Source organism: Sitodiplosis mosellana, unplaced genomic scaffold (assembly GCF_009176505.1).
Source record: "Sitodiplosis mosellana isolate CC-2019 unplaced genomic scaffold, AAFC_SMos_1.0 Smas_scaffold_2, whole genome shotgun sequence".
NCBI classification, from domain to species: domain Eukaryota; kingdom Metazoa; phylum Arthropoda; class Insecta; order Diptera; family Cecidomyiidae; genus Sitodiplosis; species Sitodiplosis mosellana.
In genome coordinates, this window is record NW_022595245.1 from 1897955 (window position 1) to 1921690 (window position 23736).

Below are 23736 nucleotides of genomic sequence, written 5' to 3' on the forward strand. Positions count from 1 at the left end.
ATTTATTTAACACTGGAAATTTTTTTCCCTCTTTTTCTATACATTATTTCATCTCTATTGCTGTAGATTTTCTCGTTTGCTCACATTATTCTAATTCCGATTTTGATTTCTACTTTTTTCTTCTCTTTTTCTCTCATTTCAGATGTTCAAAATGCGAGTACTTCGTTTGCTATGTTTAGTGTTAGCCGTAATAAATTCGTCGCTGGCCCAGTGTCCGTGGCACAAAGACGTTCCTGATTTGCAAACGGCTTGCTTGTGTGCATACAATTTGGGTCATGAGCTATCTGTGCAGTGTGATCAGGTATGCGAAATGCACCAATTATTCATCACACGAACTTTAAATTTATTCAGCAACTCTAGCAAATTCTTTCAACGGTGGTTTTTTCTCGCTACCATTTGTTTCTACTCTTTTTTTCCATCTCTCATTTTGTTTTTCTTTATTTTTTCATTCCATTGAATTTAGGTTGATTTTCCGCTTTTATTGGAAGCGTTAAATCGATTTGCACGTTCGACACCAATCGATTTGCTGTACATCAATAATTCAACGATTGAAAAATTAGAAAATAATGTGTTCCTTAATTTAAATCTGCACAATGTGCAATTGAGCAATTGTCAAATTAAAACGATCGAAGATGGTGCATTCAAGGGGCAAGAGAAGCATTTGAAAAACTTGAATATGCAAGACAATTTATTGGAAGCCGTTCCACAGCGAGCACTGCGTCTATTGTCGATTTTAAATTTGTTGGATTTGTCCAAGAACCGGATAACACACATCGGTGACAATGCATTCCATGGCCTATCGAAAGTATCGACACTCAAACTGAATGATAATAATGTAACATTGGCCAGCGGCGCCTTTCGTGGTCTCGAACAAAGTTTAAAGAACTTGAACTTGAAGGGAACGAAACAGAAGCGTGTACCCGACTGTGTTCGTGGTTTGAAAACGTTGGCATTTTTGGATTTATCACAAAATGGTATACGTGAATTGCCTGGGCCAGGTGGTTTACGTACATTCGAAAGCCTAGACTCGTTGACCGCATTGAATTTGGAACGGAATTTAATTCAAACACTCAGCGAAACATCGTTTGTTGGCGTACGAAAGACGTTGAGCTCGTTGAGTTTGTTGAACAATTTAATGGCCGAATTTCCGGTCGGTGCAATTCATTCGCTGAAAGAGTTGCGCGTTTTAGATATTGGTTTTAATTTGCTCACCGCACTACCTGAGACGGCGTTCCGTGGCAATCCAAGCATTACATTATTGGCGCTCGATGGAAACCCATTGCCAACCGTACCAGAAAAAGCGTTAGCACACTTGAATCGTACGCTGCGGGGTTTATCGTTAGGCGGCCGTTTTCTGCATTGTGACTGCAAATTGAGATGGGTCGCCGAATGGATACGTAATGGTGACCTGCAAGTTACGTCACGCGAACGCAATCCACAATTCTGTGGTTCACCAAATCGATTCCGGGATCGTGGTTTCTATTCCATTCAGCCGGAGGAATTGAGTTGCCCCGACAACGATGTTGACTTGTCCGGGCCGATCGGTGTGATTGACTCACTGAAACCAAAAACAAGCACAACAACACTGACACCATCATCGACGCTAACAACACAACCATCGACTTCGAATACCGGCAGCAGCAGCAGCAGCAGCAGTTCAACAGCCAGCAAAGAAACGACAAAAGAAAGCAGCACCACAATCACTTCCAGCAGCGTAACAACAACCCCGCCTTCAACCGTGAAAGTTGTCACGAGCACATCGACCAGCTCAACACAAACAACGGTAAACAAACACAATCCGTCTCTCCCTTTATCTCTTTCCTCCTGATTGTTTTTCTTTGAATTGTTTATATTTAACTACTTTTCCAATCGCTGTGTATTCATTTACCGATTTTCCGTTTGTATTTATCTTTCACAGTTGAAACCGGCACTTAAAAATAGCAACAGCAACAATAACAATTGGCGACAGAATTCGTCGGCAAAACAGCGACCACCGTTGGTGCTTGGTTTTCCAACGGGTCGTGGAACAAGTCGCACCGAAGAGGATAAAGAAGTCCAAGTGAAGAACGCTTTTCGTCAAGACAATTCCGTTATCATACAGTGGGATTCGGATACAACGAATATTCTCGGTTTTCGTGTGGTTTATCGTCTTTTCGCTGACAAAAGCTTCAAACAAGGTCCACCGTTGGAGGCGAGCGAACGTGAATTTAAAATTAAAAACGTTCCACCACAAGAGTGCATTGTGGTGTGTGTGATTTCATTGGAGGAATTGAATGTGACACCGGAAAGTGTACCGTATTCACAGTGCCGAGAAGTGCGAACATTGTCGTCGCCAACGTCAAACATGGATAAAATCACAATAGCAGCCAGTGCGGCAATATGTGGAACAATCATTGTGGCTGTTATCATTTTCATTGCGGCCGGAAGGTAAGCAATTACATCCAAATTGCACGTCATTTTCCGACATCAATTGCAGCATTCGATTTTGTGAATGTAATTTGACTTTTATTTTTCTTTCGGTTTTCAAAACAGAAGGCGATCGAGAAAGATGCAATCGTTGAATCAGCAAAAGAGCCCATTACCAATTTCTGGATTGCCGGTGAATTGTTGTGGACCGAATGGAAGTCCAGGACCATTGGGCTCAATTGCTACATTATCCGCGTTCAATCATCACAAGGTAATCAAAAATGATTCATTCACCAGCCGAATCGGTCGATATCGTAAGGTTAAAAGTACACAATTGTGAATGACAGACAGACAACCACTTCGAATCGATAAACCATCGTCCAATACGTTTCGATCTTCCAAAGCTTTAATACGTATATAGCATAGCAATATCTAGTCTCGTATAGATTACACATTTTCGACATCATATTTTATTAAAGTTGTTTAGCACCAAACCAAATTTTATTAGCTTAATTGAAATAGACTCTGTTGATGACGATGGCAACGACAACGATGACGTCGATGAACAGCAATTCAAACACTCGAGCAATTTCGAGACGATTTTGTTAGGTTTAAGTGTTTTTAATTGAATTGCAAATGAATTAGATTATCCAGAAGAAAAGGGCTTATCTGCCTTCTTTCATAGTGATCCACACACAGATTTTCGTGTAAACGATTCTGCTTTTAAAATTGCATACCAAAAATGTTAAGCTTCAATAATCACACACAGCATTGCTTTTGCACACACACACACACACACAGTTAGCCGAGCATTTGGCACAAAACAAATTACATTTCGCAATTCAATGAAGAGAATGCGCGCGCGCGCTAGAGATGCACCAGTTCGCTTTGGATGTGTGTTCATTCATTCATCGAACGAGCGAAAACTGTAGCGTGTAAGAAAGCTGATTAAGTAGCAATTAGTTGAGCTATTATCCGTATAGAGTGTATGAAAGCATATTCTTAATCAATTTTGTACTTCGTTTTGTTGTTTTCTTTTTTCTGTGAGTGTGTTTTCAAAGAGAAAGAAAAAAAAAACTGGTAAATGAACGAATAAAGTTGTGTTTTTTTTACTGTGCTGTCGAATGTCGGTCTATGAAAAATGAATCGAGTGTTTATTTTCCTCATCCACACAAAAAGCGCTCTAATTACAGCCGGAACCAAATGACATTCCGTTCCAATAGTCAGCCGTCGATGCCAAATGAATCGAGAAAAAAAACCGAAAGAAACGAAAGAGAGAGAAAAAAACAATCGCCACAAATGAATCAATTTTCTGGCTTGTCACAAAGTAAAAACAAAACCAAAACTGAAACAAGCATTCTATGCAAGTGCCAAATGCAAACTGAATGCAATTTGGCGAAAGGCTAGAAGACGAAAAAAAAGCGACAATCGTTGTGGCTGCTCTCTTTACTTTATCCCGCTCTATGAAATTGGGCAGATTCATAGCAAACAACATTGTTGGCATCGAAAGAGAGACATGGTTCTTAGCGCTTGAATTGGGTTTACACTCTAATTATTTTCGAGACGTTTTCAGCACATTTACCAGTCGAGTGTTCTATATAATTAGGTAAATGTGAGTGCACTCGACGTCGAACGACGGAGACAAATAACGTCATTGACATGGACTTACAGTGTGTGTGAGAGAGAGAAAGAGAGCAAGAAAGTAAACGATTCAAACCTCATACATTATTGTTTATGACATAATATGTTATGGATCACAAATAATAGAGTTATGAACAGTACGACAGAAACGTTTAACCACATATTTTGTCATTAACGTGAGTGGAGCGAGTGTACTACATAAGATGTGTACGAAGTTAAGATTGTTGTCATCATTGTGTAGTTTTAAGCAAGAAAAGCTGTGTGTGTACCACATTTTAAATTCTATTTTCCATTCAAATGTAATTAACATTGCTGTCTATTTTTTGCATCGTCTCCCAATAGGATTGGGATCAAGTGAGCGCATACAGCGGCCGATCTATACCAAGACCGAGAATTTATCCAATGGAAAATCAAAGCATAATCGGCGATGACATGCGAAGTCATGTATCACATTTCTCCGGTGTGGTCGGAAAGGTTGCCAAAGCAAGGTGAGAGCATTTACTTCTTTTCTTACGAGGTTTGGTTTGTGTTTTTTGCGATAGAGAGAGGGAGAGAGAATATGTCAAAAAGGTCGCTTTGTTATTTGCATGACTTGGTGGTTTTTGAGCATGATTTTGCTTATTATGGTCTCTACTTGCATTTTTTATGTTTTTTTGCATTTTTTATGTCTTTGCATTATTCACAAAGTTTTCTCTCGTTTTCTGTTCTTCATTTCATGTTCGTGTTGTGTCAAATGTGAAATTCACTCGAATGAATAAATGAAAATATCGAACGAATTTTCTTAAAATAGATCCATTGCTGATGGTCAATCACAACACAGTTTCTCGAATCATTCGCATCGTGGATACCTCAACTCGGCATTTCCAAGCAATTTGGTTAATTCTCGACCAGGTTAGTTGTGATAACGAAATCGTGTAGATTTTGGTTGTTGCGTTTTTTTTTCTGTTTGCAGTTTGTTCGTTCCATTTAGCTAAAAATAGACAGTTGATGTGTATTATTGTGTATTTTGTATTGAAAAAAAACCATAGAATTGCGTCAATCGAGACAATCGTTAGCAGCTGCCTCTGATCGTATGTCACGTGCATCATACGCTGGATCTGGAATCCATGGTGCTGCTCATAGTGTAGTTTCAAGTCGTAGAACTAGACCGAGATCTCGATCACGCGATCAATTGAATGGAGCCCATATTCATTCACATCATCGCCCGAGTAGTCGGTACGAATTTGTTTTATTTCATTTTTTTTCTTATTATCATCCAACTTTGTCCCATTTTGTTCCAACATCTTCATTCAATTTGCAATTAACTGACTGACAAATTGGGTTTTCATTTCATTTCATCTGTTTCTTTTTTCGTTCGATATCTAGGTACTCAACGGCTGGCTCAACTCATACATTGAACAACTATTGCGATACATCCGACAACTGGACTGATCATGACATGGAGATTTATATGACACGCAATGCCACGACACGTAACGGTTTGGTGCCATTATGAGACCAACTTTTGCGATGCAGATGATACACGAATACATTGTTGAAAATCTATAATTTACATGAAATTTTCTGACGACCAGTGAACAACGACGCCGATGCCAACGTTGCCGTCAACGATAACCCATATCTAACCCAATCACCACAATCAATAGAACAATTAGCATTGATTCAACCAAGGAACACAACCACCATCGCCTCAGCCTCACCAACACCACCACCACCATCCACAATCACCGGTCCAAATGGCAACGAAAGCAATGAACTAGCACTGTATTTATTCAATCGTATTCCAGCTGGACTACAAGTGATGCACATTATCGAAACTAGCTACAGCGAAACCGAATGCTGTTTTCAATATGTGCGCACAACAAAAACCAAAACCAACTACGATCCACACAATACCATCAATACAATCGAAGTGTATCGAGGACGTCGTCCGAATCAAATAAACGATACAATTAACGAAACTTACATTTAAACAAGAAAAAAAAAACATCAACAAACAAGAAAAGAAAAAAAAACGAATATTCTAATCGATTTTATTGTGGTAAGGAACAGATTTCTTCAAAACCCTTTTTAGATTAGCCAATTTAACATATATATTTAGACAATTGCAAACAATTCTTTTTCGTTGTGTATATGAGAAGAAAGAAAGTATCGAAATTTTCCACCAAAACAAGAATTAAAAAAGAAAAAAACACGTAGAATTGCTGATTTAAGTCAAAATTGTACATAAACAAATGAATTTGAGCAAAAATGTGTCTCAAAGTTAGTTAAAGGCAAGAAAAAACGCAATATGCACGCATGCATTTTATTAGATCGATGTGGACGTTGTTTGAGTTCAATATTATAAGAGACACAGACACATAGTTAACAAACAAAACTAAACAAACAAACAAACAAGGAATTCAACTCAATTCATTGAATATCATTGAAATTAATATTTTATACTGCTTAGATCGTCATAAGAGCCAATCATCGATTTGTTACATTTTCTTTAGAACGAATTTCAAAATATTTTCCGTAAAAAAATGTTTTCTTTGTTTTTGCGTCAGTTGAAAAAGAACCACCAATTCGATAGGGAAAAAAATGGTTAAGAGAAGAGAAAAAAAAACGGTTAAAAAATATGATAATAATTTAAATTGATACATAAGTTGAATATGATATTTTAATTGCGACCAAAATTGAAACAAGGCATAACACCAATTCGTACTTGATCGAGAAGAAGAACGACAGAGACCGAGACATTAAATGAACATTATTTGGGATAGGGAAGAGAAAATGTAGTGGGAAATCACATACATTCACAGTGCCAAACATGTTATACGTTGTATTAATTGCATATATATTGAATTTACGTATAAATTTCATTTTGTTCAACGACAAAAGACTGCTACAATCGAGCTAAACAAACATACACGAAAGAAGAAAAAAAACGATGGAAAATTTACTGGTGGTTTGTATTGTATCAAAATGCAAACGCATTCGAAAATTTGGCCGATTCATGTAAATAGTCTTAAGTTGTCGTCAATGGAGCAACAACAAAAATACGAATATACTTTAGATACAGTGACGAAAAAGTTCTTTTTTTTTTTTAAATCCAACGAATGATTTTTTTTTACATGGATTCTGATTCATGTGGAAATAGACCAGATCATCGTATTTCAAATAGAAAATTTCAATCGAATTTCATGGAAAATTCAATCAATATTCAAACCATTCTGAATGAAACGACTTTCAAAGCATTTCGAGTTAAAAGTCAATCGACTCAATTTGAAAGTGTGAAACAACTCAAATGTTGTATCAAGAATCTTTATTCAAGAATCTTCATTCATGAGTTACGAATCAAAATATTCCATAAGTGAAATGTTGAATGCAGATTTCGAAGGCGAAATTCCCCCGTTTAATTTTCGCGATTTGGTTCTCTTTTGTAATTTCAAAACTACAAACAAACACTTTCACACACACACACACGCATAAATATTATTGTCTTTTGTCATAATAGGCCATAAACAAAATCACCTAAACGTAGTTTAATTAGAATTGTAACATAGAAACAAGTATATGAACAATATAATCAAATTGTGTTTCACCGGATCCTAATAGTCAACATTGGCAACGAGCACAATTCCGCCGTCGATTGTCGATTGGAATTGCGGTTGCTATTGGCATAGAATGGGCGACGAAACGTGAATGACGATGAATCTTATGTCAAACTTATTATAGAAATTTAAATAAATCTATATATACATATAAGCATTAAAAGCATTGGAATAGCATAATTTTATGAGAGACACGGAATCATATCGATTTGCTTCTCCATCTGTACATACAAGCTAAATCAAATGGAACGATTACGATCGCGCGCACATACGTTGAATTATTATTATTAGAACAAAACAAACAGAGATGATTATTATACTAGAGTCTATGAAACTAGTGAATAGTTGAAACATTGAAGTTGAAAAACTAACGATTTAGTGTGTAAGCAATTATTTGTAACAAAGAAAAAATTCGTTTGTTTTTTTATTAGAAAAAAAAAACAATTTCCTTATTATTTCGAGCGATTTTTTGAAAATGGGTCGGATCTGCATGTGGATTTTTGACGATTGGTCGTCTCATCACACCACCAGCACCAGGTTTCCAATTAAAACCCACTTTGTTTTGCTAAGAGCCTTCTCCGTTCGGCCGAGAGAATCTTCTTTGGCTTTTTCGTAGTGACAAGGTTTCACGTGACATCAGCTGCTGAAAATTCCACTGATTTTTTTTTTAAATATGCAATGCATTTAGAAACGAATAAAACGACAGAATCATCAGAAATCCGCATCAACGGCAGATGCCCAAAAACACAGTTCACAGTTAACGAAAACATATATAGGCTAATCAAATTTAGACATAGTAACTTCCTAATGGTTAAGATGAAAAAAGAAAACTTAGGCTAGACAGAATGAGTGTAAACAATTACATTTCGAACAATTAGATTGTAGGCCTATCACATAGAACCTAGTTGATACAATGTGGAAATAGACACGATTTCTAATTGAAAAAAATAATGGGATCAATCAACGACGAGTCAACTGGGTCAAAAATTCGTATGAAATAAAGTGGCAAATAGAGTTTGTATCGGCGTGATTTTCTATTTCAAACAGAATGATTGACAATTTCCAAAATTTAGTAATTAAAATGTTAGCAAAAAAAAGAGTTTAAAGAAAATTCGTTCAGCACACAAACACACACAGTATTTCCGTTTGTATTTCAAAGTAACAGCACGACCAATAACAAAACCAGCAATAAAGAAAATCACTTTAGCTTCATTCAGAGATGCTCCTTTGTAGACACACACAAAAAAAATCAAACACACTCACAAACACGTTTGCATATTGCGATACAAATTGAAAACATAAAATGCCTTAAATAAGTATTCAAAATATAGCGATTATTTCATTGTGTTAGATATATATTTAAATCAATTATTGTAGTGCCCTCGCAAAAAATCACACCAATTTCGTTCACAATCGGAGCATAGTTTATCGAAAGAAGATGCAAGTATAAAAAATTGCACGAGAATTGAGCACTTTTTTTTCGGTCGGCAATTCAAAAAAAAAAAATCAATGGTTTCAATCGATAACGGAAATTGAAGTGTGGCGAATTTGTCATCAAGCAAAAATAGGTTTTAGTGCAAAGATTCTTAGCCGAAGACCGTGAGAATGTGAGAAAGAGATGTTGCGAACGAAGAGAACGAGAGTGCAAGAATCAGAGAGTGTTGGTGAAATAAAAGGAGTGACAGAAAACGAACGAGAAAATTCGCGAAAGAGTGCGAGCAAGAGCGTGAAAGAATTTATTTGAACACAATATTTTAGATTAGGTTGAGCTCGCGTACACTCTAGACATATATACATATATGTTAACGCACGTAGAGATACACCGATATACAAAAAAAATAAACAAACAAAATCGCATAATATATTCAATTGTTAGGTGCAATGTAACACATTTATGAATTGTATAAAATCTCAGCACGGAGTGACGTAGCTGCTAACACTTACATATATGTTTAAAAGAAATAAAAAAAACAACACCAATTTATCTTCTGTTTTGTTGAAAAACCACAATTAGAGAATCCAAATAAACGCATATTTTTACTTTATATTGAACGATGTTGATGTTTGATTCTTTGGTCTTTGGCTTTCTACATTAAAGCGTTGAATGTTACCAAAAGTGCTTGGCAACCAGTGCTTGCTCTTTTTTTTTGTTCTTGGAGATCCCAATGAAAATCTCTCACATTGGACGATCATTGGATCATTTGGAAACGAATAAAAGGTAAAGTTGCACTTACCCAGAAATAAAAATGCTCCGCTCGATACGATAACGCATTTCCTGTGCGAATTCAATCCAAAGTTGAGCGATGGCTCGCAAACCACCGAGGTAAGTTCCACAAAGGGCCAGCATTGTTGACAATCGATGTACGAGTGAGTCGTCGAATGCTGACTTAATACGTAATGGATCGAACTGAAAAGTGAATTTTTTTTAGCTCATATGAATCTTCCAAATAACAATAGTCATAACTCGGATGCAAAAATTGTTATTCAATTGTGACCTTGAAATCACGACTCTGAAATTCATTGTATGAATTCGATTGGCAAAAATGCTTACATTATCCGTGGTTGGCATTTTATAAGAATTCGCTGAATTGTCTTGAGCATCGGGGAACAAAAAGTAGAGCATAGCCATCAATTGTTCATCTTTCAATGGGCCTTCAAGTGGTTTGCCTTTCTTCATCGATTTCTTCGCTTGTGAACTCTCACCCGAAAGTGCTGCCGAAAGCACTGACGTTGTTAATTTCGAAATTTTCGACACAGTCAATCGTTCCAATGGATTTGAATCGTCGCGGCTTGCAATTTCACTAGTGGCCGAATATGCGTATTCAGCACCAATTAAATCGGCCAATGTTCTCGTCGAATCGCACTGTTGCAAAAATTCAAACAAACACTCGCGCATAAATGAGTTTGGCACGGCTTCATAGTGCAACCGGAATGACCATGTTTGCGATAGCATTGGATCGAAATCACTGTAGTTTCGAGAGTCCATAACCACATTTTCGGCCACTTCAAGCCATTTGCAATAGAGCACGAGCTCACGAACCGGATCGACGGAAACACCAAACGGTAAAATGGTATTCGATCGAATCTCAACTACATCGTCTTGACGATCGGAAAATGGAAACTTTCGTTTCAACACAAACGCAGATTCGGGGAATTTTTTCAAATTGTATGTAAAACGCACAGACACTGTTCCCGGAATTTTGTATTCATATGGAACCTTCTCTTTGAACATGTCAAGGATTCCCGACAAATATTTGCACGATGGATGCGTTTGGGCGAGATGCACAATGTCGAAGGTCACTCGAGTGTTCTCCTGCTCGCAAACACCTGCAAAAGGGGATGAAAGAGAAAGTTTAGCGAAGGAAAACACTGTTTATGTTCATGACGGGACAAAATAATTTCCTTTTGAAGAAAAAATTAAGCAGAACTCAAAATTCAGACGATCAAATTCAATTCACCTGAATAAACATGTTGTTGAAATTTCAGCGCTTGTACAAAAACCGGAACCGAAATGTTTGTTTCGCCAATGGCCAAATGAATTGATGACAATAAAATGCGACGTTGATTTTCATTGATCGTTGCACCACCGACCGTGGAAATAACGACAAACTGCCTCAGTCCATACCATCTGGCAAGTGGATGAATATTCAAATTGGATTTTTCATCCAATGTGCACCAATTATTCTCCAACGACATTAAATCAACAAAGGCTGGACACTCAGAATTGATGCTTAAAAGCGACGATTTTTCAATGATTGCTCTTTCCGCAACGTCCACTGACATTCGTCTGCCCGATTCCGGTGAGAGATCGTCTTGTTTGTCCGAAGCCAATTTGACTGTATACAACGTGACCTTCAATTCCATTCCGTCGTAAGTGACCAATTCCTCCTTCGTTTCCCAATCATTCACCGATAAAGCGTTGAGTGGCAGTTTGCCAGCACTTTGCTTCTTGTATGGAAGCTTCCAATCGTGGATTATCTCCTCGAGACGGGCACAGAACACTTCCCATCGCGTTGCCGTCGTAAAATCTTGATTGAACGAATCCGTGTCCGTGTTCACTTCTTCAGCCATTTCGAACAATTTAAACAAAATTCAAGTCTTTAGACAATTTTCAGCTAAGTCACTCAAATTCGAGGTATTTGATATGCAGATAAGGTATTTGTTTTGCAATGCGATTGTATTTTGATTTCACTTTTGTTTGATACGACACAGAGAACATACGCGTCAGAAACACTACTGGTACACAACAATAACAAATAAAACGTCAACATTGAAAGTGACAGCTGATTTTGGCGATTCAACGCAGGGCTGTCCAGGAACTGTGCGAATATACTGTGGTTCAAGTTTTCAATAAGAATTCTTTATTTATCTTTCCATCACAATGCATTCAATATGGAATTTTTTTCGACAAGTAATGAAAATCATATTTTAGAAATAACTGTTCGAATTTGTTTATTTAGGATGATGTCTTTTTATTCAAATTATTTTTCTTATTTTCGAAGCGAGTATTTAAGTAACATACTATGTGTTCATACGAATTAAATGATTTCAACTCATTTCAGTGTGCCGGTAAATTTTCAGTGGTCAGAATATTCAGATTAGATTGTGCAGCTGCATCTGACCTTGGGATTGTGATTGAGATCCATTCAGCATACCCGGCTCAGGGTAATGAGACTTTTGATGACTTTTCAATCCGCTCCGTTGGGTGTACTTTTTACCTGTAAAAAAACATCGAAAATGAGAATTGGACGATCAAAAATGAAAAATAAAAAAAACTTACCGCATAATTCACATTCGAATGGCTTCTCTCCGGTGTGGACTCTAATAAAGGGATATAAATGAGGAAAATTGTTAAAGAATAGATAGTCAAAAGAAATAGTAATGAATATTCAAAAAAAATAAAAAAAATTGAGAAATTTTGAAAAAATCACAATTTTTCTTTAAATCCAACTTTTTCAAATGAAAAAAGGACTAAAATTCGAAAATAGTCGTTATATTTCAATGCAATATTCACAGCAAGAGTGAATAAATCTCGAAAATGGAAATTGGACGATCAAAAATGGAAAATAAAGAAAAAAACCTAAAATTGAAGACTAATACATTCAAAAAGCTCAATTCATTCAAAAAAAACCGCGTCTTGGATAAATATTCACCTTATGTGCTTCAACAAGTAATCACGAACGCTGAAGGCCTTACCACAAATCGTACATCCGTATGGTTTTTCGCCTGAAAATTAAAAGAAAATTCGATAAAAAAACTTTTTCGAAAAAAAATACAAAGTCTCAATGGAAAAATGGTAAAAATTGATTTCATTTCAAACCTGTATGGATTCTCTTATGTTGAATGAGTGTGTTTGACTGTGAGAACGCTTTATCACATACATCGCATTGGTAGGGCTTTTCCTTTGTGTGAACTCTAAAAGAGAGAGAGAAATAGTTGAATTATTTTTTCCAAAAAAATAAAATAAAAATAAAATGCAGCATTAGTTAAGTAAACCCACCTCATATGCCTATTATAATATTCGGCAAGGTAAAACTCCTTTTGGCAATATTGACATTTATATTTAAATTCTCCTGTGTGTATTTTCTTGTGCATGGCGAGAGTGCTTTGATGTTTATAGCATTTGTTACAATCGGGGCACTGATGTAGTTTTCGTCGTCGTCCACTGCCGTTGTTCTCATTCCCAGTTCGCATGGTTTGAACGAGTGAGTCCAAGTCGAGTTTCGGTGTTTTCACATGATTCACATGCACCAATTGTGAACTAGTTGCATTTTGAGTTGAGGTAATACGATAGTTAACCGCACCAGACGATTCGAACGGTTGTGATTTGCGTCGAGCGCATCCTTCGCATCGAAATGGTTGTGTTGATGTTAATTCCACCGCCCGAAAGCATCCACAATCGATACATTTGAATGCTTGTGGTTGGCCATGTTCGGTTTTAATGTGTTCTTCAAAGGCAATGACATTAAGGTAGTCAATTTTACACGCGTTACACTTGTACGGGCTATTATCACTGTCACGTGAACTGGCCTGATGGATTCGCATGTGTTTCTTCAGGCTGCTCGACTTTTGAAATCGCTGGCAGCAAATTTGACACATGTGATCATTGGGCGGCACTAGCTCTTGGCTGTTGGTGGTGGTGGTGTGGTGAGCATTTGCCGTCTGATGTACTGCATTCTGTGATATGGCACTGGTTCGTTGGACAGCCGCTTGATTCGTTATTGTTGCGTTTTGTTGATGGTGGGTAACTGTGGCTAATCCTGGTTTCACATTGCTTACATTTGAAATGACATTGGTTTGTGTTCCGTTCGATGGAATCGTGTACATGAAGTAATTCGAGTGCATATTTCTCGTCGTCTGAAATCTCACAAAGCAGTAAACAAAGAAATTTTCACCAAACAAACGTTGTTTTTCCGTTGCAAATCAACCGGGATGATTACATATTTTATAAATCGAATGAATTTTTGTTACGAACAACACTTTTAGGAACGAATTAATTGGACAAAATCACGGAAAAAATGGTATTTTTTCAGAATGAAAATTGAGTTTGTTTTGTGGATATAAAACTCTTTTGTGATTTGACATTCGGGATAAAAAAAAAATACGAGTTTCATTGATGTCATGTTGGTAGCGTTAAATGTCAAAGTTGTTGAATTTATGCCGGTGAGTTGAGGTGAGTTCAGCAAAGACATTCGTTAGTCAACATTTGCAATTTTCTCTTCTTTTTTAATATTTGGTGCACTTTAGCATTTTATACTCACACATTGCACAGTTTTTTTTATTGTCATTGTTTCGCCGAATTAAGAAAATGACCACGAACTGCCAATTGAAGAGACGGTCAGTGTCAATCTTCAGCCTACACACAATTTTCAAATCGCAATCTCTGATGTGAAAGAGAGACAAAATATTGGTCAAGTGTTTACGATATTTGATTTATCTACTGCAGTACAGAGTTGAGTTTTTGGCTGCTCGTGTGTATGAGTGCGACTCGTCTCTCTTTCCACTTGACTACATCGGAATCGAATCGAATGGGACGAGCGAAAAAGAAGAAAAAAAAGAAGTAATACACACACGTATCGGCCGCCGTGCGACTGCATCATGAGCGGACGGTGTTTCCGTGAAAATAGGTTGTTCATTTGACATTCCATGTGATGTTTTGTTCCAATGATTGAAATTCCATCCAAAAAGTGCACGACCAAAAGACGAGAAGAGCAAATCAGCAGAAAAAAAACCATCATCATCACACACGACCATCGCGGCGACAAACGAGTGAGTGAGCGAATTATTGGGCAATCGCGAGAAACGAAACGAAAGAGAGGAAAAAAAAAGTTAGTAAAGTCCGACAAAGTTGTTGGTGTTGTTGTGGTTGTTTTGTATGCACACATATGTGTGTTGTTGTCGAGCGAGCGACCTTGCCGTTTCCTTTTATTTTGACATTTAAATTACTTTGTGAAAGTAACCATACGCCAATCGATCTCATTCGCACGAGCCTACCACTCATTATTGAGTCACCGAGTGAGACGTCGACAACCGCGGTGAACGACGAGAACAACGACGACGACGAACAACACGACGGACGGTAACCGAGTGAGAGAGCGAGAGACTGCAAAGTGGGAATCGCGCAAAATATACGCAATGGTTCGACACATTTCGTAATTCGGCCTCAGTGGTTGCATTCGAATCGAGCGCTAAAGTCCGACAAACAAAATAATCATCATCGAAAAGAAAAAAGAGCGTTCGCTGAGTGCACAAGTGGAAATTAAGTGAACTTTTTCGCGTTGCTGGCCAATCGCAGTGTCACGTATTCAATTTTTTTTTCTTACTCTGCTCTGCATGTGCAACTTGCACGGGCTGTGTGTACTAATTACAACAACAACATTTGTTCAAAAAAAAAAACACAACACACACTCTCTTGACGATCGAGTGAGCAATCGAACGAACGAACGAACGTACGAAAAAAATGACCTCAATAACAAATAAAAGTGCACACAGTGCTGTTTCCGCTTCGTTGAAATCGGCCGACATGTCAGTGATAAAAAATCGTTCCAATATGAATGAATCAGATTTGCAGGCCGAGTTGATTGAAGTCGTTCCGGAATTGCCGTTCAACGATAGCGACGAAGACGATGATTTCAGTGAGTACAGTGATGATGAGGCAGCAGCAGCAGCAGCAGCAGCAGCAGCAGGACTGGCAGCCCACCATCCAAATCCATTCCATTTGAACAATATGGACGACGATGACGATGAGCCATTCGATGAATATGGTATGTGTGAGCAAAACAAAGCATAAGTAGTTTATTTTTTGATTTCGTGTGTAATAAAAATCGAATGCGATAATTATTTTCCCGTTTCTCTTATCTGCATTAGCTTATCAAGTGATGTCGAATCACAGTGAACCACAAACCATTTGGTTTGACAATTCCCAATTAAAATCGCTACCGCTGAACAGTTCAACGGGCGACAGTGATGTGATACTAATCGATGACGATGACGACAACGACGGTGACCACGACGATAGTGACGATGATTTTAATGAAAATAGCAACGGAGGCCTTACCCACGAACCTTCTGACAATTTAACCGAACAAAAAATGTATTCATGTGATATTTGTCACAGTAAACTATCCAGTAGCTATAATCTGAAACGTCACAAGATGATTCACAGCGGTAAGTTCGAACAGAAAGAGCGGTAAAACCGCAATTTCAAGTCAAGGCTTTCTGGGTATTTAATAATAAATTGATGTGTTTCGTTTTTTTTCTCCTCCAATTTCGTACAGGTGAAAAACCATTCGAATGCGACATTTGCAAACGGCGATTTCGTGAACAAAGTGACTTGAGAAAACATAAGAAGGTTCACAACAACTCATCGACCGCCAGATGTTCGGTATGCAATCGTAATCAACCATCCAGTCGCCACTCGAACAAGTGTGTTTCGTGCGAGAAACAGGAAACAACCAAACGATATCAAGATTCAATCTCCGATGACCTTGCACCGCGCACCAACGATGCCAACAATAAAAAAGCCTTCGTATGCAAATATTGTGATAGAACCTTTGGCAGCAGCTCAAATCTGAAGCGCCATATTATGATCCACACTGGTGAAAAACCGTTCCAGTGCAGTGAATGTAAGCGCCCGTTTCGTGAGATGAGCACACTCAAGAAACACTTGATTACACATCGCAAACAAAACGGATTCACTTCGGCCACGTCCTTTAAATCGATGGCATTGACCGAATCCGGACAATCGCCCTTGGCAACGCCGTCAAAAACACCAACGCAATTTCAACCCAGTTTACACAAATGCCCATTATGCAAGACCATCTGTCGAGGCACTGAAAATCTCATGAATCACATTACCACGGTTCATCGGCCAAATAGCAACGCAAAAAGCAACGGTTCTTCCGAAAACACGAAGCGAAAATTGGCCAAATCACCACCGCCACTCATTCCAATCAAGTCTGTCTTGAACAAAACCGCCTTTAACTACTTGAATGCCAAAAGAATTTAGAATCAAATCTACCAAATAGAGAAAACAATACCATTCCGATCAAAACAGGACACTTGTTAACCCGTCCAATTGTTTTTTTACACTTTTTAGAACGACTTCTGACGAAATTACACGATTAATATTTTCATTTTCTTCTTTTCCCTTTCTATTATTAATAGCAACGTGCATATACATTGCCGAAGAGCTCAACCATTATGAAAAAAAAAACGATCAGATATTATTTTTAACAGGTCATACTTAGTATGAACTTTTTAGTGTGTACACACCTGATACAGGTTACTTTTTGCATAACTTTTATCAAGTTTTTTTTTTCTTTTCATCTCCAACGAATTTGCTTTTTGATTCAAACGATACAGCAAAAAAAGACATGTTAAATTAGTACGTAAGCGACATAAGGAGTGTGTAACATTCCTTGGAATATATATGTGAAACATTGTAAATGACATTCCAATTTATTTGATTGAAATAAACAAAATATATACGACTATTTTTTATAAATCTGCAGAAAAAAAACACTTACTTAATTTTTTTTCAATTTCTCGTCCAGATTTCGATCAGATATGTTGAAAATTAAACAAATTTGCATGAATTTTCAATAAATTATACCATCATAAGTCATATTTGATTCGACGAGATGATTCATCAAAAGTCATTTTTTGTTCGCTTTTATTTCTACCACTCAATCCAATCCATCCTTAAAGCAATTCAAAAATACCCAGTAAAATACTTTCCATCCATTCCAAATATCAAGTCATTGCTTACATTAAAAAAATGAATTTCCATTGAAAATATTTTGAGCTGCATTCGAGGACTCGCAAGGATGTTTATTTAATTTTCCGCATGTAAACAAGGAGTTGAATGCGTTCAGAGCTTGAGTAAGTTTGTATACACTGTACAATGTACATATTATACATAGACATTAGACGTGAAACGTATGAGCAGACATACAATCAACTGGCGAATTTCGTCTATTTTGACGAACGCCACTGTTCGCTGAATAAAAGATCATTCATATTCTCAAGAAATAAGATAATTGAATGAGTGTTTCGGATGAAACCGTTTAAATACCATTATTGCCTTGAAGAACTTGATCGAAATCATGTTGGAAAAAAAAATTCTTGGGAGACAACAGAAAGTTAATTAGTTCATCAGTAACCGATAAAAATGTGCTAATCAAATATAGGAAGCACATTAAAAAAATTCCACACGACTTATTTTCGTTCGACAAATCGAAACCAAAACAATTCACTCTACAATTTATGCATTTATTCGGCCTGCTGCCGACTGACCTTTTGTGTGAGAACCTGTGAAATTCACTTTTGCTTTCGGTTCAAGTCCATTCGTATGGATTGACTGTCATACAAAATGCAAATTTCGCCGCCAAAATGTCTTGTAATCAACCGTAGACTCTAAACCTAATTAGTTTTAAATTAGAATTTAAAAATAAAAATAAAAGTTCATCGATTCAATGAAAATGACTAGTGAAATTGTGAGTGCCAGGAATTGGTGTGAACAGTCGTATTTTTTGTTTTGATCCAACAACACGTCGAATAAAACGTTCCATTGAAACTCCTTCGTTTTTATACCATCTTCATGCAAAGTTGAGCCAAAAAGTAAAAAGTTATTGATAAACAAAAACAAAACAAAACAAAAATATTTTCATAACAAACAAGTCGTAAGTGTAACTCCCGTAGTATGAATATCCATTCAAGAGATTCATTCAATGAAATTCGCCTTTCGAATTGAAAGCATTGAAAGAGTCGCACTCTGGCGTCGAACAGCTGCATTGAATGAAATAGCATTTGTTTGTATGCACCGCCATTTATTACAACGCTGTCAAGTTTCCATTCGATGCTCTTTGTTTTGGTGTTGTCTCTCTCACAGCGTATGTAAGCGTATTTCTCAACTTGCGTTGACAATAAAACATCAATTGGTTCTACATGAACAATTTTGTTGACATAAAATTCAATTTTATTATTTAATGTGAACAAAATGTGTGAATATTTAAAAATGACACAAAGTGATTGCCCGAGAATTTGATCAAAAAACATTTTAAGAGTAAAGAAATTCGGTGTGTTTATTTGTTAGCATTTCGTAAGTGAATTGACACATGCATTTTTCTCCATGCTATGATTGCGACGTTGCCATTTATTAAATTGTATACCGCCGTATTTATTGTTTTTGTTTCGCTGTTTTTATTTACACTTTCATTTGTACAATTTGTGGGCATCCCGGTGAATCCATGTGAAAATTGTTGATTTGTGAACAAATTTCGACTTGCCAACGAAGTGTCATTACATAAGTTTTTATTCTATGTTCTGTTTTTGTACAGCGGACGTCATGGACCCAAATATGAATATGCATCGGAACGGGCTGGAAAGGATGGATTTGAGCCAATTTCAGGTTGTTGATTTTGCCCGGAAAATATTGATGTTTTGAACATCACTAGAGACAACATTAAATGTTAGGAGGAAATGTGTTTTTGACGATTAAACTGATTGTGATTTAATTGCAGGGAGACGCGAATAAATTGAATTCAAGCGTTTTAAGAGGAATTGAAGGCAACACATTACACTTTATAACCATTCCGAGGAATACAGAAAATGAATATATTGACCATGTAAATATTTCGAAAAGTGATGAAAATGTTGTGGAAATTTAATGTGATTCTTTCTTCCTTCTCAATGACTAGGCATTATTGTCACCTGATTATATCGCCGCCCACATACAAAATGGACTTGTTGTTGATATCATACAACAACCGCATGATCAACAAGCGGCTATACCATCACATAATATTTATAATAGCGTTGCGATCGAACAGAATGCATCACCATTGGAAATGACGACAGAAAGACACTTTATCGCGAATAATGAAAATGTGCAAATTCCAATGGAAAATATCCATCATTCGATGCATCCGAGCCATAGCTCAATGTCGGCGGAGCATTTGAACCATCGAAATCACTTTGAATCCAATTCGAATATTGAAGAAGGCCGAAAAGTTATCATCGAAGAACATGGTCGACAGTATATTTTAACCAATGAAGCTCCGGTCATTGTTTCGAATAAGGTAACGTTGTCTTATTGCTCTTTTTTTGTATCGTTGATGTCATATTTATCTACTATTTCCAGGTTTAGATAGATATTTCGTTTCAAAATGAGAGCTCTTATCTTTCTCACTCAAAAATTCTTTATATTTCTTATATACTCTCAAATGAAAATAAGTATCTAATCAAGATTTTGTTTCCCATTTAATTTTCAGGAAGCAACGGCGATGGCTATGAATTTGGATTTGAGTCATTCTTTTCAAAATGTGAACACATTCAGCCAGATGGATCAGACTGTACTACAAGATATAACGAAAACCAATACCGATCGGATGAATAGCGATTTAGATGAGAAAATCCAAGCAAATGTAAGACATAAAATCAGTTTTCAAGTGAATTTCCGAGTCAAGTTGAATTTACAATATGAATTTTTATTAAAATCAAGTTTTTTCACATCAATTGGAAAAAAAACCGTTTCATATTTGCAGGCCCTTCCACCATTGCCGCCTTTAACGCCGATATCAAAGCTGCAAGCGATGCGAAAAACATCGATCGAACAGCATCAAGAGCAAGTGATGCAGTATAAATCTGCCGCACACTCAAGTGCCTCAATGAATCTGCCTAAAAACAATACAATCTTGAAGAATGTGTGCTTTGTAACGGACGACGACGACGTCGATTTCGTTCAATCAAATATGAAGCTAATCAATCGACAATCAATTAAAGAACAATCTCAATCAATTGGCCCGAAAAAGAATTTGCCGCACAAGAAGCGGATAACAAAAAAGTTGAAGAGTATCAGTCCAAGTGTGGATCAAATGCAGGCCGTAGATTCAATGTATCATATGCACCATGACATGGCCAATTTGCAGAGACAATCACATCATGACCAATCATATTCGGTTTCAAGCCATCAACAAAATGAAACGTTGAATCTAACGCTAAATCAGCAACCAATTCAATTGACAACGCCTCGAGTCAATCAGGCTGTCAACCAAACGGACTACATTCAATCGGATCATTTTGCCAATGCTGCCGATGCAACGAGTTCAATACATTCAGTTCAGTTGCAACAGATGCCAATTTCCGAAGCTCAGCCAACGATTCAAGCCGCACGATATTCGTGTGAAATCTGTGGCATGCACGTCCAAAGTCAGTTGGCGTTTTTCAATCATTTGAAATTGCATTATGAACCTGAAACCGTGCCAAATCAACAGAATTGCGATAAAATGGAAACCATTCGAAATGCCACTGCTTTAGCTCTGGAACAAAATGATCAAAATATGTTCCAGATGAATGATGAACGGAAAATGAGTTCAAATCAATGTATTTCGAGTCAACCAATGGCTGCCCCAGTGATTATGAACGATAATTTCGTACGATTGCAAAACAATGAACAGGATTTTAGCTGCATCTCTGGCATTGGCAACGAGGATGTGACTGATGACGAATCGATAAATGGTGGAATCAAATCGGAACAAAATGAATTTAGCGATACAGAAGATATGCTGGAAAATGGTGTTTTGGATAAAGTGCAGCGGGTCGTTGATTCGTACATTGAGAACGGGACAAGTGATGTGAAAAATTTAATTGACATGAATGAAAATCAACATCATTCAAGCCTAGTGGATAACTCATGCGGCTGGACTGCTTCAAATAATTCGCATAATCTATCAAATAATACGGTGTACACGATGGGTAAAACGGGAAATATGAACGAAGCGAGTAATTTTGTTATAACGTCGAATAATCAAGGGAAGGGAACGATACAAACGACACCGAATCAAATTATTAATAATCAGCCGGTGATTGAACGGCCCGAAGAATTGACACTGATTTATGAGATCAATGAGGATTTTCCCACTATGGACGATACTTCAACCGAAAGTAAGTGAATGCGTCGCATTCAATGCGAAGGAAAATGTTTTCTGAGAGAAAAACAAATATTTCATTTTAATGAATCTTTTCACTCAAACATCTAAATTCAAACGGATTTATATGCGTCATTTCAGGCATTCTTCGGCGACAGTTAGTTAGGCAAGAGAATACAGTGAATACAACAAATCAAAATCAATTCGATCAAAATGAAGTGAAGCCTAGTGTTATTTCAATGGAACGTGACATGTCTACCTTTATGACAGAATCGTCTGAATCGACTGGATCGACAGCATCTAAAGTGAATATTCAAGATGAATTCATCGAAGAAGAGCAAACGGACAGTGATGTTGACCCATCTAAACTGGATGCACAAAAGAAGAAAAAGAAAATCTATCGTTGCAAACGTTGCAACAAATTGTGTAATTCGAAGAATGCCCTTCATTATCATTTCTTATCGCATACTGGCGAACGCCCACACCAGTGCAACGAGTGCGGAAAAAGTTTCTTTGCCAGCAGTGCATTGAAGGTAATTTTGGGTTTGACATAAGAATTCATCAAATTAATGGTCTCATTAAGAATTTGTCAATAATTTGATCGATTTTCTGCTAAATTTTCTAGGTTCATAAGCGTTTGCACAGCGGAGACAAGCCTTATAATTGTGAATTTTGTAATCGTCCATTCCGGCAATGGGGTGATCTAAAGTATCACATTCAATCGAAGCACACCAAAGAGAAGAGTCATCAGTGCGAATTCTGTGGAAAAGACTTTGCACGCCGTTATTCGTTAGTGATACATCGGCGCATTCACACGGGCGAAAAGAATTACAAGTGCGAGTTTTGTGACAAAGAGTTTCGAGCGAGTTCGTATTTGCAGGTGCATCGAAAGATTCACACAGGTAAAATAGTTCAATATATGAAACAGTAGAAAATGTGAACTTAAAATTCAGTTTGAAAGCGATTTGAACTTTGTCAACATCAAACTTAAACCAAATGATTCGTTTTAGGTGAAAAACCGTTTGTATGTGATGTTTGTGGAAAGCGATTCCGAGTTCGAGGTGATCTGAAGCGGCATTCAAATATTCACGAACGAAATAAGACGATAGTGGCTAAGATTGAAGATCTGAGCTGTATGAGCGGTGGTTCATCAAGTGGCAAAAACGAAATTTTTATTATGGATGACAATAATCAAAGCAGATCGGCTGATACACTCGATCAGCTAGTTAGTGTAATTGAATATACTGACGCAACTTTGGCCACGGACAGTGGTGAAGATGACAAAAAACGTGTTTTCATGGAAATTGAATATGACAAAGCCTTTACAAAGGCCAAACACAAACGGGATTTGAAGACAACAAACACGGCAGATGATTGCTCGTCCGCTATTCTCGACTACAGCACTGATCATTTGATGGTGAAGAACTCATTGAATTTTGACAATGTGAACGAAAAATCCCGCATTAGACATCATTAGACAGTTTCTTAAACTGTGATATTGCTCAAACAATCTTTTTAGTAACAAATTAAATCATTTATTTAGCATAGAAATATACGATATTTTGACACATTAAATCGAAATATATATGGAAAAATGAAGTTTTGGTGTGTTTCTTTCTTATTTAATATCTAATATTTTCACATCAGTCTCATGATGCCGAGTG

At 37.1% G+C, this 23736-nt stretch overlaps 5 protein-coding genes across 11 annotated transcripts in view; 3 read left to right on the forward strand and 2 right to left on the reverse strand.

The window, feature by feature from the left end:
• LOC129565418 (leucine-rich repeat and fibronectin type-III domain-containing protein 3) overlaps positions 1-9689 on the forward strand; it is a 96352-nt gene extending 86663 nt beyond the window's left edge. For all 6 annotated transcript variants that reach the window (XM_055440319.1, XM_055440318.1, XM_055440321.1 and 3 more), the window contains 8 exons: positions 143-301; positions 464-1783; positions 1919-2427; positions 2533-2677; positions 4390-4535; positions 4838-4938; positions 5076-5262; positions 5413-9689. In XM_055440319.1, the coding sequence (XP_055296294.1) occupies positions 143-301; positions 464-1783; positions 1919-2427; positions 2533-2677; positions 4390-4535; positions 4838-4938; positions 5076-5262; positions 5413-5542 (2697 nt within the window). In that variant the 3' untranslated portion in view covers positions 5543-9689. The remainder of the gene's footprint in view (positions 1-142; positions 302-463; positions 1784-1918; positions 2428-2532; positions 2678-4389; positions 4536-4837; positions 4939-5075; positions 5263-5412) is intronic.
• The window catches only part of LOC129565417 (rab3 GTPase-activating protein catalytic subunit), a 122885-nt gene extending 110981 nt beyond the window's left edge, over positions 1-11904 (reverse strand). Inside the window, exons 1-3 of the mRNA XM_055440317.1 lie at positions 11102-11904; positions 10195-10970; positions 9878-10050 (exon numbers count right to left, since the gene is read on the reverse strand). Of these exons, the coding sequence (XP_055296292.1) occupies positions 9878-10050; positions 10195-10970; positions 11102-11714 (1562 nt within the window). The 5' untranslated portion in view covers positions 11715-11904. The remainder of the gene's footprint in view (positions 1-9877; positions 10051-10194; positions 10971-11101) is intronic.
• Positions 11905-12090: 186 nt separating this feature from the next.
• LOC129565421 (zinc finger protein 135-like) lies at positions 12091-14399 on the reverse strand. The gene is made up of 5 exons (XM_055440325.1): positions 13144-14399; positions 12964-13058; positions 12797-12869; positions 12424-12464; positions 12091-12361 (listed from the first exon to the last, which is right to left on the reverse strand). The coding sequence occupies exons 1-5, from the start codon at positions 13986-13988 to the stop codon at positions 12237-12239; spliced, it is 1179 nt and encodes a 392-aa protein (XP_055296300.1). The 5' UTR covers positions 13989-14399; the 3' UTR covers positions 12091-12236.
• Positions 14292-17803, forward strand: LOC129565420 (zinc finger and SCAN domain-containing protein 12-like). Its single transcript, XM_055440324.1, has 3 exons — positions 14292-15907; positions 16011-16310; positions 16421-17803. Exons 1-3 carry the CDS (start codon positions 15604-15606, stop codon positions 17149-17151), a joined length of 1335 nt encoding a protein of 444 aa, XP_055296299.1. The 5' UTR covers positions 14292-15603; the 3' UTR covers positions 17152-17803.
• Positions 17804-18978: 1175 nt separating this feature from the next.
• On the forward strand, positions 18979-23671 carry LOC129565422 (uncharacterized). 2 transcript variants are annotated; one of them, XM_055440328.1, is made up of 9 exons: positions 18979-19245; positions 19484-19554; positions 19667-19771; positions 19844-20224; positions 20417-20569; positions 20690-22088; positions 22214-22605; positions 22698-22974; positions 23083-23671. In XM_055440328.1, the coding sequence occupies exons 2-9, from the start codon at positions 19492-19494 to the stop codon at positions 23547-23549; spliced, it is 3237 nt and encodes a 1078-aa protein (XP_055296303.1). In that variant the 5' UTR covers positions 18979-19245; positions 19484-19491; the 3' UTR covers positions 23550-23671. The 2 variants fall into 2 exon arrangements, with proteins under 2 accessions (XP_055296303.1, XP_055296304.1); XM_055440329.1 differs by having other exon boundaries at positions 18984-19222.
• Positions 23672-23736: the final 65 nt, after the last annotated feature.

Coding starts and splice junctions, on each gene's coding strand:
- LOC129565420 (XM_055440324.1), top strand. CDS start 15,604: ATGACCTCAATAACAAATAAAAGTGCACACAGTGCTGTTTCCGCTTCG. Junction 15,908..16,010: donor TGAGCCATTCGATGAATATG/GTATGTGTGAGC, acceptor TATCTGCATTAG/CTTATCAAGTGATGTCGAAT. Junction 16,311..16,420: donor TCACAAGATGATTCACAGCG/GTAAGTTCGAAC, acceptor AATTTCGTACAG/GTGAAAAACCATTCGAATGC.
- LOC129565422 (XM_055440328.1), top strand. CDS start 19,492: ATGGACCCAAATATGAATATGCATCGGAACGGGCTGGAAAGGATGGAT. Junction 19,555..19,666: donor TGGATTTGAGCCAATTTCAG/GTTGTTGATTTT, acceptor ATTTAATTGCAG/GGAGACGCGAATAAATTGAA. Junction 22,606..22,697: donor TTGCCAGCAGTGCATTGAAG/GTAATTTTGGGT, acceptor TAAATTTTCTAG/GTTCATAAGCGTTTGCACAG.
- LOC129565421 (XM_055440325.1), bottom strand. CDS start 13,988: ATGCACTCGAATTACTTCATGTACACGATTCCATCGAACGGAACACAA. Junction 12,870..12,963: donor ACATAAGAGAATCCATACAG/GTTTGAAATGAA, acceptor TTTAATTTTCAG/GCGAAAAACCATACGGATGT. Junction 12,362..12,423: donor ATTCGAATGTGAATTATGCG/GTAAGTTTTTTT, acceptor GTTTTTTTACAG/GTAAAAAGTACACCCAACGG.